The sequence below is a fragment of the Megascapheus bottae genome, chromosome 23 (assembly GCF_031878675.1).
Source record: "Megascapheus bottae isolate mThoBot1 chromosome 23, mThoBot2.hap1, whole genome shotgun sequence".
Taxonomy (NCBI): domain Eukaryota; kingdom Metazoa; phylum Chordata; class Mammalia; order Rodentia; family Geomyidae; genus Megascapheus; species Megascapheus bottae.
The window spans coordinates 31,388,056-31,404,188 of NC_143531.1; the positions used below are offsets into that span (position 1 = coordinate 31,388,056).

Consider the following 16,133-nt stretch of genomic DNA (forward strand, 5'->3'; position numbering starts at 1 on the left):
TTTTTCTTTTTTTTTTTTTAAATTTTGGCCAGTTGTGGGGCTTGAATTCAGGGTCTGGGTACTGTTGTTGCACTTTCTTAAGGCTTTTCTCTACCACTTGAGCTTCAGCACCACTTCTGGCTTCTGTGTATGTGGTACTAATGAACTGAACTCAGGGCTTTGTGCATGCAAGGCAAGCACTCTGCCACTACTAGGCCACACTCCTGGCCCACTTCTGGGATTTTTGGTAGTTAATTGACAGTAAGTCAATGGGCTTTCCTAATCAGACTAACTTTGATCATGACCTTCAGGTCTCAGTTTCCAGAGTGGTTAGGAGTCTTAGATGTGACCCAGCTGGGATTTTTGGTAGTTAATTGACAATAACAGTCTCATGATCTCAGTTTGTTATCTGATATATTGAATTTATTTGTATTTGGATATTTGAAATTTGATAGGGAAGGGGGGAAAACCAAGACGGGTGGGGGGTGGGGGGGAGGGAAATGGGTACTAAGACATGTGAAAGGGTATCAATGTATGTGAATTAATGCACCTTCTATCTGGCAAATATCATGTAACCCTTTTACTAATTACAATAAAAAAAATTAAAAAAAAAAAAAAAACAGTCTCATGAGCTTTCCTACTCAGGCTAACTTTGATCTTGATCCTCAGGTCTCAGTTTCCTGAGTAGCTAGGATTACAGATATGACCCATCAGCCTATACAAATTACTACTTTTAAACTTGGCATACTTATACATATTGGTGTATAAATTACAACTATCTTCAGAGAGCTTTTTCTGACTGAATGCTTGACTAGTTATAAATAAATCTTTGCATGTTTATATGAGAAAGCAATACCCATTTTTCCCTGTATCAAAGCAATCTAGTTCATATTTTAACTATATATAATACTAGTCCTTATCCAAGTTGGAAAATAGTCAACAAAGTGCTAAAAGATTTTCAGTAGTATTGTCTATAGCTTCACTATAAGAACATTTTTATTCCAAAACAATTTATATTGTTGGCTGAATACTTAAAAGGTTATCAGACTTAATTTGAACTAATTGGTAGATCTTACTGACCAAATGATGGCAGTGGTTGAATAACAAATATCAAATGGAAGATGTTAATTGTATTACAAATATAAATTTCTACTTTGCTATAAAACACAGGTCTACCTACCATTTCCTGAAATATTAAACTAGGACATCTAATACAGTATTATAAAACTAAGATTTGAGGGACTGGGAGTTTGGCCTAGTGGTAGAGTTCTTGCCTATCATGCATGAATAATCACATACGATTACTCAGTACCACATACATAGGGGAAAAAAAAGCCAGAAGTAGTGCTGTAGCTCCAGTGGTAGAGTGCTACCCTTGAGAAAGCCCAAGGACAGTGCTCTGGCCCTGAGTTCAAGCCCCAGGACTGGCAAAACAAACGAACGAACAAAAAAACCCAAAAACTAAGATTTGAGGTTAAGTAACATGTACATATTCTTTAAGATTAGGTTTATTGGCTGTTAAAAACATCTTAATTACATGAAAACACTGCTGCATATATTGACTAGACAGTAGAGATAATGTTCACAAATTTGGAAATTATATCACAGAGAACTGTATTTGTAAAACTGTATTTACCTCATTTACCAGTGTCTGTTGGAAAATTGCACGGATAGAGAGACAACACTGATGAAAATTCATTATCAGCTGAGAGTGGATAGAGCCACTTAGCTGAGCCACTTCTTCATGGGTAGGAGTAATGAAAATTCCTTGCATTGTTTCTAAGGCAACGTAGTGGAAAAGTGTATTCTCAGGTCCAGATGTCAATCTGGAAATGAGAGAGAGAGACAGAGAGGGAGAACAAGAGATAAGGAGAGAGAGAGGAGAAAAAAATTTAATAAAAAGTAGTGTTTCACTTTGAATTTTGTAGATTTTACTTACAAGAAAATTTTAAAAAGGGGAACAAAGGCCAAACATTTAATTTCTTCTTCATCTATAAAGTACATGTTAGGATTATTAATAATTCTTTTTTTAAATAAAATACTGCAGGACTGATTTAATCAGTATAAAATTGAAAGAGCTTTAGATTTGTGGTAAAAATCCCAGTTTGGGGAAGGGCAAACTTTAAAACAGCAGCCAATTAGGGAAGGCTAGGGCAAGGGGGCAGTGAACAGGCACGCTGGAACTCTGGGGATGCATTAACTGACAATAATTCCTAAACAATAATTCTCTTAAAGGAAGCAAATACTGCTTGCTAAGCAAATGAACACTAGTTTACTTGCAACTCATAATTGTCTCTTCATTGAACAACCCAAATTGGTTAAACCTCTCTTTTTCTATAGCTGATACTGAAGAACTGGTCTTCTGTCTGTCCTAGATTTCTACAAGCCAGAAAGAAGGTATTAGTTTAGGGAGATGATATATAAAAATATCTTCTAGCAAATATACACATTTAGGTCAACAGCAGTTAAGTCTTTTAACATGACAGGAAAATTGCTACTTCTGAAAAAGTATAAAATTGTTAACAGAAGTTTTAACGTTGGATTAATACTTTATCATAGTGTGACAATAACTGATATTGTCCTACTTCTCATCATTTATAATCTTTCTTCTCTCCAATGTTTTCTTTCCTTTTTTCTTTCTTTTTTTTGTCATCAGTCATGGGACTTGAACTCTGAGCTTGGGTGTTGTCCCTGAGCTCTTCAGCTCAAGGCTACCGGCCTACCCCTTGAGCCACCAGAGCCACTTCTGGTTTTCTGGTGATTAATTGGAGATAAGAGTCTCTAAGACTTTTTAGTGCCCGGGCTAGCTTTGAACCATGATCCTCAGATCTCAGCCTCCTAAGTAGCTAGGATTTCAGGCGTGAGCTACTGCGCCTGGCTTCCAATATTTTCTTACTACTTTTTTCCTCTGATATTTTCTTCTCCATTTAATCTCAGGTCAGCAGAAGCTGTAAACAGAGCTTATTTCAACCAGTTGAGAAAAGAGTTAAAGAACAGTAATAGCAAGGACAAATAGTAATACGGTAGTTACTATATAGTGATCATTTTGTGTTCCAGGGTAAGGCTTTAAGATATGAAATATTATTCTCATTTAACCACAAAATAACTAATGTTCAACAAGCTTACATTAACTTCATTGAAATCTTACAGCCAAGCAACAGAGCTTAACTGACTTTTGAGTTTGTTCTTCTCATACCTTGCATTTGTTCTCCCCTGCTGAATTTTGATTAGTAGTCCTTGTGATACAGACAGCAATTCCCCTCTGTATCTCAAAACAATCAAGTTGCCCATCCTAACAATGTCTGTACTAAAAAATGGAACCTCTACTTTACTTAATATTATTTTCTCCAGCTTTAAGCTATTGCCCTAGTTCCTCCTCCATCATTTATGCTACCTCCTTGATGAATGTGTTAACCTGATTTGAATAAATTTCTTATGAGACTTGGGATGCAGAGGGAAGGAAACCATTTATAAACAGCTGATGTCTGATATCTTAAAAATACTCAAGATGAGAAAAATCATCGTCATTAAAAATGATCATTTAAAATCAGAGGTCGTTAAATTTAAAAAAAGATAAAGAATAGAAAGTATTTCTTGGGGAAAAACAACAACAACAAGAACAACACCCAAACTGTTGTAGGCAGGAATAGGAGGAGGAAACTGGAGGAAAGCAAAGCAAGGGGTGTAAAGCTTTTTTAAGGTTTCATAAAGGTCATGGTTCACATTTGTTCAAAAATAAATGATTATGACCAGGAGTGTGGCCCAGTGGAGAGTGCTCGCCCAGCATGCATGAAGCCCTAGGTTCAATTCCTTGGTACCACATACACAGAAAAAGACAGAAGTGATGCTGTGGCTCAAATGGCAGAGTGCTAGCCTTGAGCAAAAGTGCTTAAGAACAGTGCCTAGGCTTGAGTTCAAGCCCTAGGACTGGTTAAAAAAAAATTACATGATTACTAAAGCAAATATCTAACAATCCCTATGTGGAAACATTAAAAGAAAAATTCTAATGCATCAGATATTTGCCCCTCAGGGGGAAAAAAAAGAAACATTTCCTGATAATTTAGTAACTTACTAAGTTCTTATCCAAAGGTTTCACTGATTAAAAAGGTGCTAAATAATGGCATTTGCTGGGAAGTGGAAACTAGAGCGAATCATGTAGAGTGAGAATCAAGACCAAAGGAACAAAAGACACATGGTATCCTTAATATGTGGCTATTAGATCCAAACAGTACAAGAGTGATGACTCAATATTCGGGTACCCAAGGTTATGGACATATGTCGGTCTTGCAGATATAAACATAACTACATAGACACAAAATCTATGATGGGCTATGTGCTCTATAGACATAATGTTTTATTACATAGATTAATATGTACCTACGACATATAAACCCTCAGCTTATTTTAAATTATGTTTTAAAATCTATGTGCCAGTGATTGGATATAGACTCCCTTCTTAATACTTGGTTTTGTTGGCCGGGAGTTTGGCCTAGTGGTTAAAGTGCTTGCCTAGCACGCACGAAGATCCGGGTTCGATTCCTTGGTACCACATACATAGAAAAAAGCCGGAAGTGGTGCTGAGGCTCAAGTGGTAGAGCTCTAGCCTTGAGAAAGTCCAAGGACAGTGCTGAGGCCCTGAGCTCAAGCACAGGACTGGCAAAAAAAAAAAAAAAAAAAAAAAAAAAAAAAAAAACTTGGTTTTGTTAAACATGACACCTGAAATATGATGTAAAAATCATGTTAATAAAATCTTTAAAAAATGAAAAGAAAAAAAGACACTTGGTTAACTTCAACTCAGAAAAAAAAAGGGTGATAGTTATGAAGGGAGGTTGTGAGGTTTTATATGAATTCTACTCTCACATATCTGGTGCTTAACCAAAAGTGTGATTCTATACATGACCATCAAAATTACGTATCAGGCCTGACTTACAACTGTTTGTCAATCACATGGCTGTACAAGAGGCGACTAACATTTCATACTGCAGTGATTATAAACAGTTTAAGTAATCAAACATTCCCTCCTCAGTTCCTTTTACCCTACTCAGTGTAACTTCTAGCTGCTACTTATTTGCTATAGGACCAGTTCTAGTAACCCAGATTGAATGAAGTTTAGTGGGTGATAGAATTAGAACAGAATACAAAAAGCTGAACTGTGCTGCAACTATTCGAGATCTTAGCAGATAATATTTGAAATATATGAAACTTGCATGCATCCTGATAGTCTCAAAGTTAGTCTAGAGACAGCCTTTATTAGTCATTAAAGGTAGATTACTCTTGGGAAGAACTCAACTGTGAGCCATCAGCACTAAAGCATTGGGAATGAATATCTTATGCAAAGAGACAACTGGGGGGCCGGGAGTTTGGCCTAATGGTACAGTGCTTGCCTAGCATGCACAAAGACCAGGGTTTGATTCCTCGGTACCACACACATAGAAAAAACCTGGAAGTGGTACTGAGGCTCAAGTGGCAGAGCGCTAGCCTTGAAAAAGTTCAAGCACAGTGCTCAGGCCCTGAGCTCAAGCCCAGGACTGGCAAAAAATAAATTAAAAAAAAAAAAACAGAGACAACTGGGCATTTGCCAGAGTCTATATTTAGTAAAATCTAGTTTATAAATTATATTAGACATACATAAGGGGAGTTACCTGAGAAAGAGAAATAAAAGGGATGTTTTAATCTCTTATAATATGAATATTCATTTTTTAAAAAATGTGTAATGAAACATTATGGAAATACACTATCACCTCAAATATGTAATATCTATCTTAATTATACTTGAGTAAACACAACGTGCTCTGAAATTGTAAAGACAGTAAGTTTAAGTGAAAGTATTAGAGAGTGGATGCCAGTGACTCACGCCTGTAATCCTAGCTTCTCAGGTGGCTGTGATCTGAAGCTGAATGTTCAAAGCCAAGCTAGGCAGGAAAGTCTATGAAACTCGTATCTCCAGTTAGCTCCCCAAAAAGCCAGAGATGAAGCAGTAGAATGCTAGCATGGAAAAAAATAATCTCAGGACCCATGCCTTGGTTCAAGCCCCAGGGCTGGCACCAAGAAAAAAAAAATCAAGCCAAAAAAACTCTCAGTATCAGAAGATTCCTTACTTCATTGTATTATATATTTCCAATTCTTTTCCTGAAAGGTCCTTTTTCAAGTTTCCCAAATGAAATGGATTTGGAAAAGAAGACTTCTTTTTAGTGATCTGAAAAATAGTTTTAAAAGAATTTCAGTTTATATCTATTTTGTGATGCTTTTATTTTTTGCTTTTTTTACATTTTTTTTGCCAGTCCTGGGGCTTGCACTCAGGGCCTGAACACTGTCCTTGGGCTTTTCCCTCAAGGCTAGCACTCTGCCACTTGAGTCACAGCATCATTTCTGGATTTTTCTATTTTTCTATGTATGTGGTACTGAGGAATTGAACCAGGCCTTTGTGCATGCTAGGCAAGCACTCTACCACTAGGCCAAACTCCCTGACTGTGATGCTTCTTTTAAACATTTTTTTTTTTTTAGGTGGGTCATGGGGCTTGAACTCAGCGTGGGCACTGTTCATGAGCTCTTTAGCTCAAGGCTACTGCCCTACCCCTGGGCCTAGGCATTGTCCCAGAGCAATTCAGCTCATGGCTACCATTCTACCTTTGAGCCAAGCCCCACTTCCGAGATAAGTCTCAGGTTCTTTTGTGCCCAGGCTGGCTTTGAACCTTGATCCTTAGGTTCTTAGCCTCCTGAGTAGCTGGGATTACAGGCAGCTCCTTTAAACATTCTTTATGCTAGTTTTACCTCTTTATTTATTTTTGCCAGTCCTGGGCCTTGAACTCAGGCCTGAGCACTGTCCTTGGGCTTTCTCAAGACTACCACTTGAGCCACAGCACCACTTTCAGCTTTTTTCTATGTATATGGCACTGAGGAATCAAACCTGGGTCTTCATGTATACTAGACAAGCACACTATACCAGTAAGCTAGACTCCAGGCCCTAGCTTTACCTCTTGACTTACCCTTTGCTAACAAGAATCAAAAGGCCCTATTTTGGATGACAGGAGGGTAGTCCCTGAGAGCTTCCTATTAGAGTTATTAGTCATTAGGAAATTTGAATGTATGCTTATGCTTACTTTCTCCTCCAATAGTCTAAAATGCCTCAAAATCATGATCTGTGTCTTACTCATTGTTATTTTTGTATAGCACAGCCTTTCAACCTTAGTAGGGATACAATCAACATTGCTGAATTGCTGAACTTACAGGTAAATTCAGTTTCTCTATTAGTTTTATTGTATTTTTTGCTAGTTTTGAGGCTTGGATTCAGGGCCTGGGCTCTGTCCCTGAGCCTGTCTGTGCTCAAAGCTTGCGCTCTACCACTTCAGCCACAGGACACTACTTCTGGCTTTTTTCTGAGTATTTTATTTGCGATAAAAGTCTCATGACATTCCTGCTGGCTTTGAACCCCAATCCTCAGATCTTAACCTCCTGAGTTGCTAGGATTACAGGCATGAGCCACCAGTGCCTAGCTCAAGTTTTGTTTTTCTTACAACTACAAAATCTTTTTTTTTCCTGGTTGTGGGACTTGAACTCTGGACCTGGGGTCCATGAGGTCTTCAGCTCAAGGTTACTGCCCTACCTCTTGAGCCACAGTCCCACTTCTGAGTTTTCTGATGGCTAATTGGAGATAAGAGTTTCTCAGTCTTTTGTACCTGGGCTGGCTTTGAACCACAATCCTCAGCTCTCAGCCTCCCAAGTAGCTAGGATTACAGGCATAAGTCACCACGCCTGGCTAAAAGTACAAAATCTTCTTAGACTATATTTATACCTTAAATGGCAAGGAGTTGGCTCTACCTTACTAATATATATTACTTCCCCCTTTTTTTTCTCCCTCTAAATCTCTGTTTTTTCAAATGATAACTAAAACAACCACCATGTCAAATGAGGAACAATGTTAAAAATTCTTTTGATATTCGTTTCTCAAATGTACATACTTGAATAAACACACCTAACCTTAAGCAAGGCTCCACTTTCTTCTGAACCACCAGAGCCCTGAGATTCTCTTTGCTTCCAAACCACATCGTATGTAGTATGCAGATTAGTACTAACACCTTCTTCACCTTCACAACCATTGTCAGATCCTCCACTGCTTCGGGAAGGACTGGGCATCCGTGTCTTTAAGGAAGAGTCACTAAAAAGTGTTCTTCTGCATGTTGGAGAAGTTGATGCTTTAGAAGTACTTTGCAGCCTACTGAGAATAGGAGAAGTAGTCATACTATCTGCTTTTTCATGTGGTCCAGTAAGGAACCAGTCAGCACAAGACAAACAGGGGCTTGAAGAAGATGTAAGCTGTTCATTTATGTAAGAATCTACTCCTTCCAGCTGATGAAGAGTTGTTTTGAGTTGATCTATATATATGCAATCTGGGCCAGGATTTCCAATAGCTTTGGATGAGCAGCCTCCAGTTTCTAATAGTACACATAACATATAATGTTTCTGTGAAAGAAAATCAATATAGGTTTAGTTACCACAATGTGTGTGTGTGTGTATTAAATTGGTAAATAATGAGTTAGGGCCAGTGGCCCAAGCCTGTAATCCAAGAATCAGATGTGAGGATTGTAACAGAAAGCCAGCCTGGGTAAGAAAGTCCAAGAGACTTTTATCTCCAACTAGCCACTGAAAAGCTGCAAATAGAGTTGTGGCTTAAGTGGTAGAGCAGTAGCCTTGATCAAAAAAATTCAGGCCCCAAGTTCAAGCCCCAAGACTGGCATGAAAAAAATTATAAATGCTATAGACATACAGTATCATAATTGTATGATTATTATGAATGTCTCCTTGTCAAAGTTAATGCTGCTACTGTTGCTTCGGTTTCTTTGTAACTTGCTCTTTTTCATTCAAGGCTGGTATTCAATTGAGATAAGAGGCTTTGAACCATGATCCTCAGATCTCAGTCTGCTGAATAGCTATGATTACAGACCTGAACCACTGGCATTCAGCTTCATCTGATCTTATAGACTATCAACTACTTCTCTTACACATGAAATTTCCTAAGACAGCTTTCAAAGAGTCACAAGTCCTGTTATTACAATTACATAATAATTCTATTTCTGACTTCACAGTCTTGTAGTTTGTCTTTTCTGAGAAAAGGTCTTTTTTTTTTTTTTATGTTTGTTTATTTGCTTGCCAGTCCTGGGCTTGGGCTCAGGGCCTGAGCACTGTCTTTGGGCTTTCTCAAGGCTAGAGCTCTACCACTTGAGCCTCAGCACCACTTCTGGCTTTTTTTTTTTTTTCCTTTTAAATGTATGTGGTACCGAGGAATCAAACCTGGGTCTTCATGCATGCTAGGCAAGCACTCTACCACTAGGCCAAACTCCTGGCCCTGAAAAGGTCTTCTTAACTAGGAGCCCAGAATAGACTCAAATTCTTCAGAATCTGCTAAAATCATATCCCCAAGTTCATTAATATTTCTTCATGAGTTTGAAATGAATGTAAAAGATAAAAATAACATCTGACATACTCATATTTTTTGTTTTAGATAGTAAATAGATCTTAAAAAACAAACACACACACAAAAAACTTTTAAGGCTGTGAGTTTGGCCTAGTGGTAGAGTGCTTGTTTGATTCCTTGGTACCACATACACAGAAAAAGCCAGAAGTGGTGCTGTGGCTCAAGTGGTAGAGCGCTAGCCTTGAGAAAGCCGAAGGATAGTACTCAGTGCTCAGTGCCCTGAGCTCAAGCCCCAGGACCAGCAAAAACAAAAACAAAAAGAAAAGGCTTTAAGAAAGAAGATTAAATAAACTTACCAGTCCAACGATTAGCAAAAAATATCTCCCTTCAGGTTCTTGGAAGACTTCAGAATTTGAGACTGTGGAATGCTGGAAGTGATGTCGAGGAAATACTTCTTTCCATATTATCAACTGACCTATTCTTTGTTTTGCTGCTAAAGGCAGCAAGTAATAGTGGCGACAGTACATAGCAATATCAATAAGATCATCCTTAGGCAAATGACTGCATATCAGATAACCCTGTGCCATGGAAAGACCAAGCATCAACAAATGATACAAAGCAACAATTCTTTTTTTTTTTTTTTAATGTCGGTTGTGTGGGCTTGAACTCTGGGCCTGGGCACTGTTCCTGAGCTCTTCAGCTCAAGGCTACTGCCCTACCCCTTGAGCAATACTGCCACTTCCAGTTTTTTTTCTAGTAGCTAATTAGAGACAAGAGTCTCACAGACCTTAGTGCCTGGGCTGGCTTTGAACCCTGAGCCTCAGATCTCAGCCTCCTGAGTAGCTAGGATCATAGGTGTGAGCCACCATGCCTGGCTTATTTTGAAGTTTTATAAACACACTTACAGTTTTCTCAAAATAATCTAGTTTCACATATAAAAAACTATGATGTACAAAAGTAAATTCTTTTTCTGAGGGCAAATTAGATATCAAATAATAACTTAGGGTACCCAACAGGTAGAATTTAAGAACAAATAAGATCACTTCTGTGTAGTAGTACCCTGAATGTTTACTGAATTCTGAAAAGGAAAATGAGAAGTTGAGGTTAAGGTGGGAAGATACTTTTTATCCTTCTCTATTGTTTGATTCTATTTGTGTGTTAACACGCATGCATGTCAGTACAAAGGCCTCTTGTTTACAGTTGGCTTTTTTGCTCAAGGTTTACCTATACCACTTAAGCTGCAACTCTTGTTCTATCTTTTTGTTGGCTAATTGGAGATAAAAGTCTCGTGATCTTTTCTACACAGGCTGACTTTGAACCGTGATTCTCAGATTTCAGCCTCCTGAGTAGCTGGGATTGCAGTTGTGAGCAACCAGTGCTTGGCATGTTTAATTCGTTTTAATGGCATATTTTATGTTTAAAAATACTTCTTAAATGAAATTTACTCGATGTCTAAGTTGGTGTACACTGAAATACACCTAATTCATGTTACAAGATTTACTTAAAAAACTCATGGTAGGATAGGATAAAAAAAAATAATAAAAAAATAAAAACACTGAAAGAAGAAAGTAAGATAGTATTGCTCTCATCTCTTACTTAGTGTGTTGGAATATTATTTCTCATTTACACAATTATAGCCTCAAAATATAATAAAACCATATTTATTTTGTTTATAAATATATAGGTATGAATCTTATTTTAAGACCTTAAGCTTACTGTGTCTATATCCACAGAAAAGTAGTACATGTGTTTTTCTGTGCATGAAAAAATTTAACTTTTGGTATGTGTATACAGTAATTGGATATTTAAACATACTTCAAGCTTCAACTTACCTTATAAAATAGAGAAGATCCCAAAATTGTATATAGTCGTCTCATTTCATAGTAATCTTCAGACTAGAGGAAGAAATTCACAGTGGATTTATTATGGTGCATGTATATGTGCAAACTACAATAATTAAAATGGAAATTATAACTGAAATAGAACTGTATATTTATTTGAGAACAAACCTATTTTTGATTTTTGAGTTTAAAGAAACACTTTTATAAACACTTTTATAAACACTTTTAACTTACCGTTGATTAGAGACATCTATAAAGGATTTGCATTCTATTTTTAAAATAAATGTAATAAGACAAACATCTCCTATTATGCCAGGTAGTAGTGGTTCACATGTATAATCCTAGGTATGCAAGAGGCTGAGATCTAAAGATCACAATTCAAAGGTAACCCGGACAGAAAAGTCCATGAGACTCTTATTTCCAGTTAACCAGCAAAATGCTAGAAGTAAAACTGTGGATCAAGTGGTAGAATGCTAGTTTTTTGTCTTTGGGTTTTTTTGATCAATCATGGGGCTTGAACCCTAGGCCTGGGCAATCATCCCTGAGCTCATCACCTCAAGGCTACCGCCCTATTCCTTGAGCTACAGCATCACTTCCTGTTTCCTCTACTGGTTAATTGGAGATAAGTATCTCATGGACTTTGGTGCCCAGGCTGGCTCTGATTACAGCCGTGAGCCACTAGTACCTGACTAGAATGCTAGTTTTGAGTGAATAGGCTAAGGGACAGCACCCAGGCCCAGAGTTCATACCTCCAGGCTGTCAAAAAACAAAAAACAAAAACAAAAAAAAACACACAAAAAACTTAACAGAATGATCAATTTGGTGTCATTCCAAGGATACAAAGATGGTTCAACAGACACAATCAATAAGTGTAACACAGAACACAAAATATAGAACAAAAATTATATGATCATCTGAGTAGATGCAGAAAAAGTCTGACAAAATTAAATATTTTATCAAAACAAAAACCTTGAAGAAACTAGGAATAGAAGACTACTTTAGTTTCCTTCTTGAGTATATTTTCAGTTTTTAATATAGAAGTCTTCTATACCCTTAGTTAATTCGTAAGTATTTTAAGAGTACTATGAATGGAATAAATTTATTAAGTTCTTTACCTTCTTGATAATATGTACCTTAAAATAATATATGTAACATATATGTAATAATATTAATATTGCTGTCAAATGTATAGCCAACATTGTACTATATGAGGAAAAACTAAAACCATTTCCTCTAAAATCAGAAAAGAGAAAAAGAGTGTCGACTATTTAAAATCTAATACAGTGGTACAATTCCTAGCCAGGCAAATACAAAGGAAGAGAAAAAAGAAAAGACAGATAATAGAGAAAAAAGTTAAATTCTCCCTTTCAGAGATGAGATTATATTATCTTTGAAGGACTCCACCGACAAATATTATATTTGATCAATGCTTTTATTAAAGTAGTAGGATATAAAAATCAATGTACAAAAAACTAGTAGCTCTTCTACACACTAATAAGGAACAAGCCCTGAGTTTAAACCCCAGCACTAGCAAAAAACAAAACAAGCAAACAAAAAAAACTTGGGAATTAACTAAGGATATAAAAGACTTCTATAATGAAAACTAAAAGTACACTAAGAAGGGAAGTAAAGACATTAGAAGATGGAAAGTTTTCCCATGTTCATGGATTGATAAAATTGTGGTTACCCAAAGCAATCTACAGATGCAATGCAATTCCCATCAAAAATCCCAATGTCATTCTTCATAGAACCAGAAAAAAACAACACTGACAGTCACACAGAATCCTAAAAAATCTCCAAATAACCAAAGCAATCTTGAGCAAAACAAACAATGTTGGAGGTATTATTAATATCTAACTTCAAATTATACCACACTGCCATAGGAACAAAACTAGCATAATATTAGCACAAAAAATGAATGGGCAGGCCAATAGTATAGAAAATCAAGAAATATGCCCAAAAAAGCTACAGTGAGCTGAGCTTTGTCAAAAGACCCTAGAATCAGGTACTAGGGGCTAGCTTCTGTAATCTTAGCTACTCAGGAGGCTGAGATCTGAGGATCATGGTTTGAAGTAGCCTGAGCAGAAAAGTCCCCTATAGATTATTTTCTTTTCGTGGGTCATGGGGCTTGATCTTGGCCTGGGTGCTTCTCTCTGAGCTCGTCAGCTCAAGGTTACTGCCCTACCCTTGGGCCTGGGTGTTATCCCTGAACTCTTCAGCTCCAGGCTACCACCCTACCCTTGAGCCAAACCCCACTTCCCATTTCTTAGAGGTTAACTGGAGATAAGAGTCTCAGGTCCTTTTGTGCCCAGATTGGCTTTGAACCTTGATCCTTAGATCTCAGCCTCCTGACTAGTTAGGATTACAAGTGTGAGCCACCACACCCTTCCCCTATAGACTCTTATCTCCAATAAAGAAGGAAGTGGCATGGGTGGCTCAAGTGGTAGAGTGCTAGCCTGGGGCAAAAGAAGCCCAAGGACTGTGCCCAGGCCCTGCGTTTAGAAAGAAAGAAGAAAAAAAAAAAAGAAAAAGAAAAGAAAAGCCAGATGCAGTGGCTCACACTGGGCACTAAAGACTGGAGACTCTTATCTCCAGTTAACCACTGGAAAACCAGTAGTGGTGATGTGGCTACAGGGGTTGTGTGGTAGCCTTGAACTGAAGAGCTCAAGGACAGTGCCCAGGCCCAGAGTCCAAGCCCCACCACTGACCAAAAAAGAAAAAAAAAGAAAGAAATGTACTCATTACTTGACTTAATAATAACCATTCTGTACATCACCTTTACAATAAAATTTAAATTAAAAATAAATGTACAAACTAAATAAATTGTTCTCAAGAGGAACAAGTGAGTAATAGCAGAAATGTTCAGCATCCTTAGTCACAAATGAAATATAAATCCAAGTGGCACTGAAATTTCACCTCATAATTTTCATAATGGTTATCATTTAGAAAACAAGCAACAACAAATGCCAATGAGGGTGTGGAAAAAAGGGATCTTTAATATACTGTTTAAAGGAATATAAATGAATCCAGCTAGTACAAAACTTGGTATGAAAGTTTCTTAAGAAACTAAAAACAGAAGTATATGTTAGAGTAGTATATGATCCTGCTAAAGCAATGTAAACCAATATGTAAGGAAGACCCTTGTGTATCCATGCCTACAGCAGTACTACATACAATAACCAAGATATGGAACCAGCCTAGGTTTCTGAAAATGATGACTTGGTAAAATGTGGTGTAGGGCAGAGAGCATGGCTTAGTGGCTTAGTAGTAGAGCGCTAGCCTAGCATGCATGAAGCCCTGGGTTTGAATCCCTGGTATCACATACATAGAAAAAGGTGTTAGTGGTCAAGTGGTAAAGCGTCAGTCTTGAGAAAGTCCAAAGACAGTGCTCAGGCCCTGAGTTCAAGCCCCAGGACTGGCAAAAAAAAAAAAAAAAAGAGAGAGAGAGAGAGAGATAGAAAAGAAAATGTGGTATAATATATGTAAGAATCAAGTATTATTTAAGAAATGAATTCAGGAGAACATTACATTAAATGATATAAGCTAAGCTTAGAAAGACAAATATCACATTTTCATTAATGTACAGCAATCTTTTTTCTTTTTCGCAAGTTCTGGGTCTTGAACTCAAGGCCTGGGCACTGTCCTTGAGCTTTCTTTTTTTGTTGTTTTTTTTTTTTGTTTACCAGTCCAGGGCCTTGAACTCAGGGCCTGAGCACTGTCCTTGGGCATTTTCCTCAAGGCTAGCATTCTACCACTTGAGCCACAGTACCACTGTGATTTCTTGTATATAAGTGGTACTGAGGAATCGAACTCAGATCTTCCTGAGCTAAGCAAGCACTAACACTAGACCACACTCCTGGCCCCAGCAGCATGTAATCTTACAAAAAAAAAAAAAAAAGTATGATTGTGAAAGGGGAACTGTAGGGAGAAAACTCATGGGAAGAAGCACAGAGAAAGTAGAGAATGAAGGGGAGGGACGACTAGATACTATATAGTTACATTAGATGTATATATGAAAGAATACAATGAACTTACCCAACAAGTTAAAGAAGAGATAGATGAAGGAGAAGCAGGCAAGAAGAAAAAAACTAACAGATATGGAAAATTTGACTCAGGTACATTGTATACAAGTTGTAAATATTATTACAAAACCTCCCAGGTACAATTAAAAAAAAAAACCCGCAATACTGAAAATTTCTTAAAAACCTTCCTCCTCTTACCAGTTCTGAAAAATCTGCAGCCTCCAGGTCACTTAATGCTGTGTCTAATTCCATCTATAGGAAAAAAAAAATCACATGAACATTTGGACTCATTTTTCAGAAATGGTTATGTAAGAAATGCACTGAGGGGCCGGGAGTTTGGCCTAGTGGTAGAGTGCTTGCCTAGCATGCATAAAGACCCGGGTTCAATTCCTTCGTATCACATACATAGGAAAAAATTGGAACTGGTGCTGAGGCTCAAGTGGTAGAGCTCTAGCCTTAAGAAAGCCCAAGGACAGTGCTCATGCCCTGAGCTCAAGCCAGGACTGGCAAAAAAAAAAATAAAGAAAGAAAGAAATGCACTGAGCTGGGCACCGGTGGGTCACATCTGTAATCCTGTAATCCTAGCTTCTTGGGAGGATCATGGTTCAAAGGTAGCCTGGGCACACAAGTCCAGGAGACTCCTTCCCCCCCCCCCCTCGGTCTATTGTGGGGCTTGAACTCTGGGCCTGGGTGCTGTCCCTGAGCTCTTCAGCTCAAGGCTACTGCTCTACCACTTGAGCCACAACACCACTTCTGGTTTTCTGGCGGTTTATTTGGAGATAAAAGTCTCACAGACTTTCATGCCTTAGCTGGCTTTGAACCACAATCCTCAGATCTCAGCTTCCTGAGTAGCTAGGATTACAGGCATGAGCCACCGTG

The 16,133-nt window shown here is 37.8% G+C and overlaps 1 protein-coding gene across 1 annotated transcript in view; it reads right to left on the bottom strand.

Moving 5' to 3' along the window:
- Positions 1-16,133, bottom strand: part of Intu (inturned planar cell polarity protein) — a 42,251-nt gene that overhangs the window by 5,335 nt on the left and 20,783 nt on the right. Inside the window, exons 9-14 of the mRNA XM_090356976.1 lie at positions 15,453-15,506; positions 11,224-11,286; positions 9,748-9,969; positions 7,957-8,439; positions 6,078-6,175; positions 1,616-1,805 (exon numbers count right to left, since the gene is read on the bottom strand). Coding sequence (XP_090213102.1) covers positions 1,616-1,805; positions 6,078-6,175; positions 7,957-8,439; positions 9,748-9,969; positions 11,224-11,286; positions 15,453-15,506 — 1,110 coding nt within the window. The remainder of the gene's footprint in view (positions 1-1,615; positions 1,806-6,077; positions 6,176-7,956; positions 8,440-9,747; positions 9,970-11,223; positions 11,287-15,452; positions 15,507-16,133) is intronic.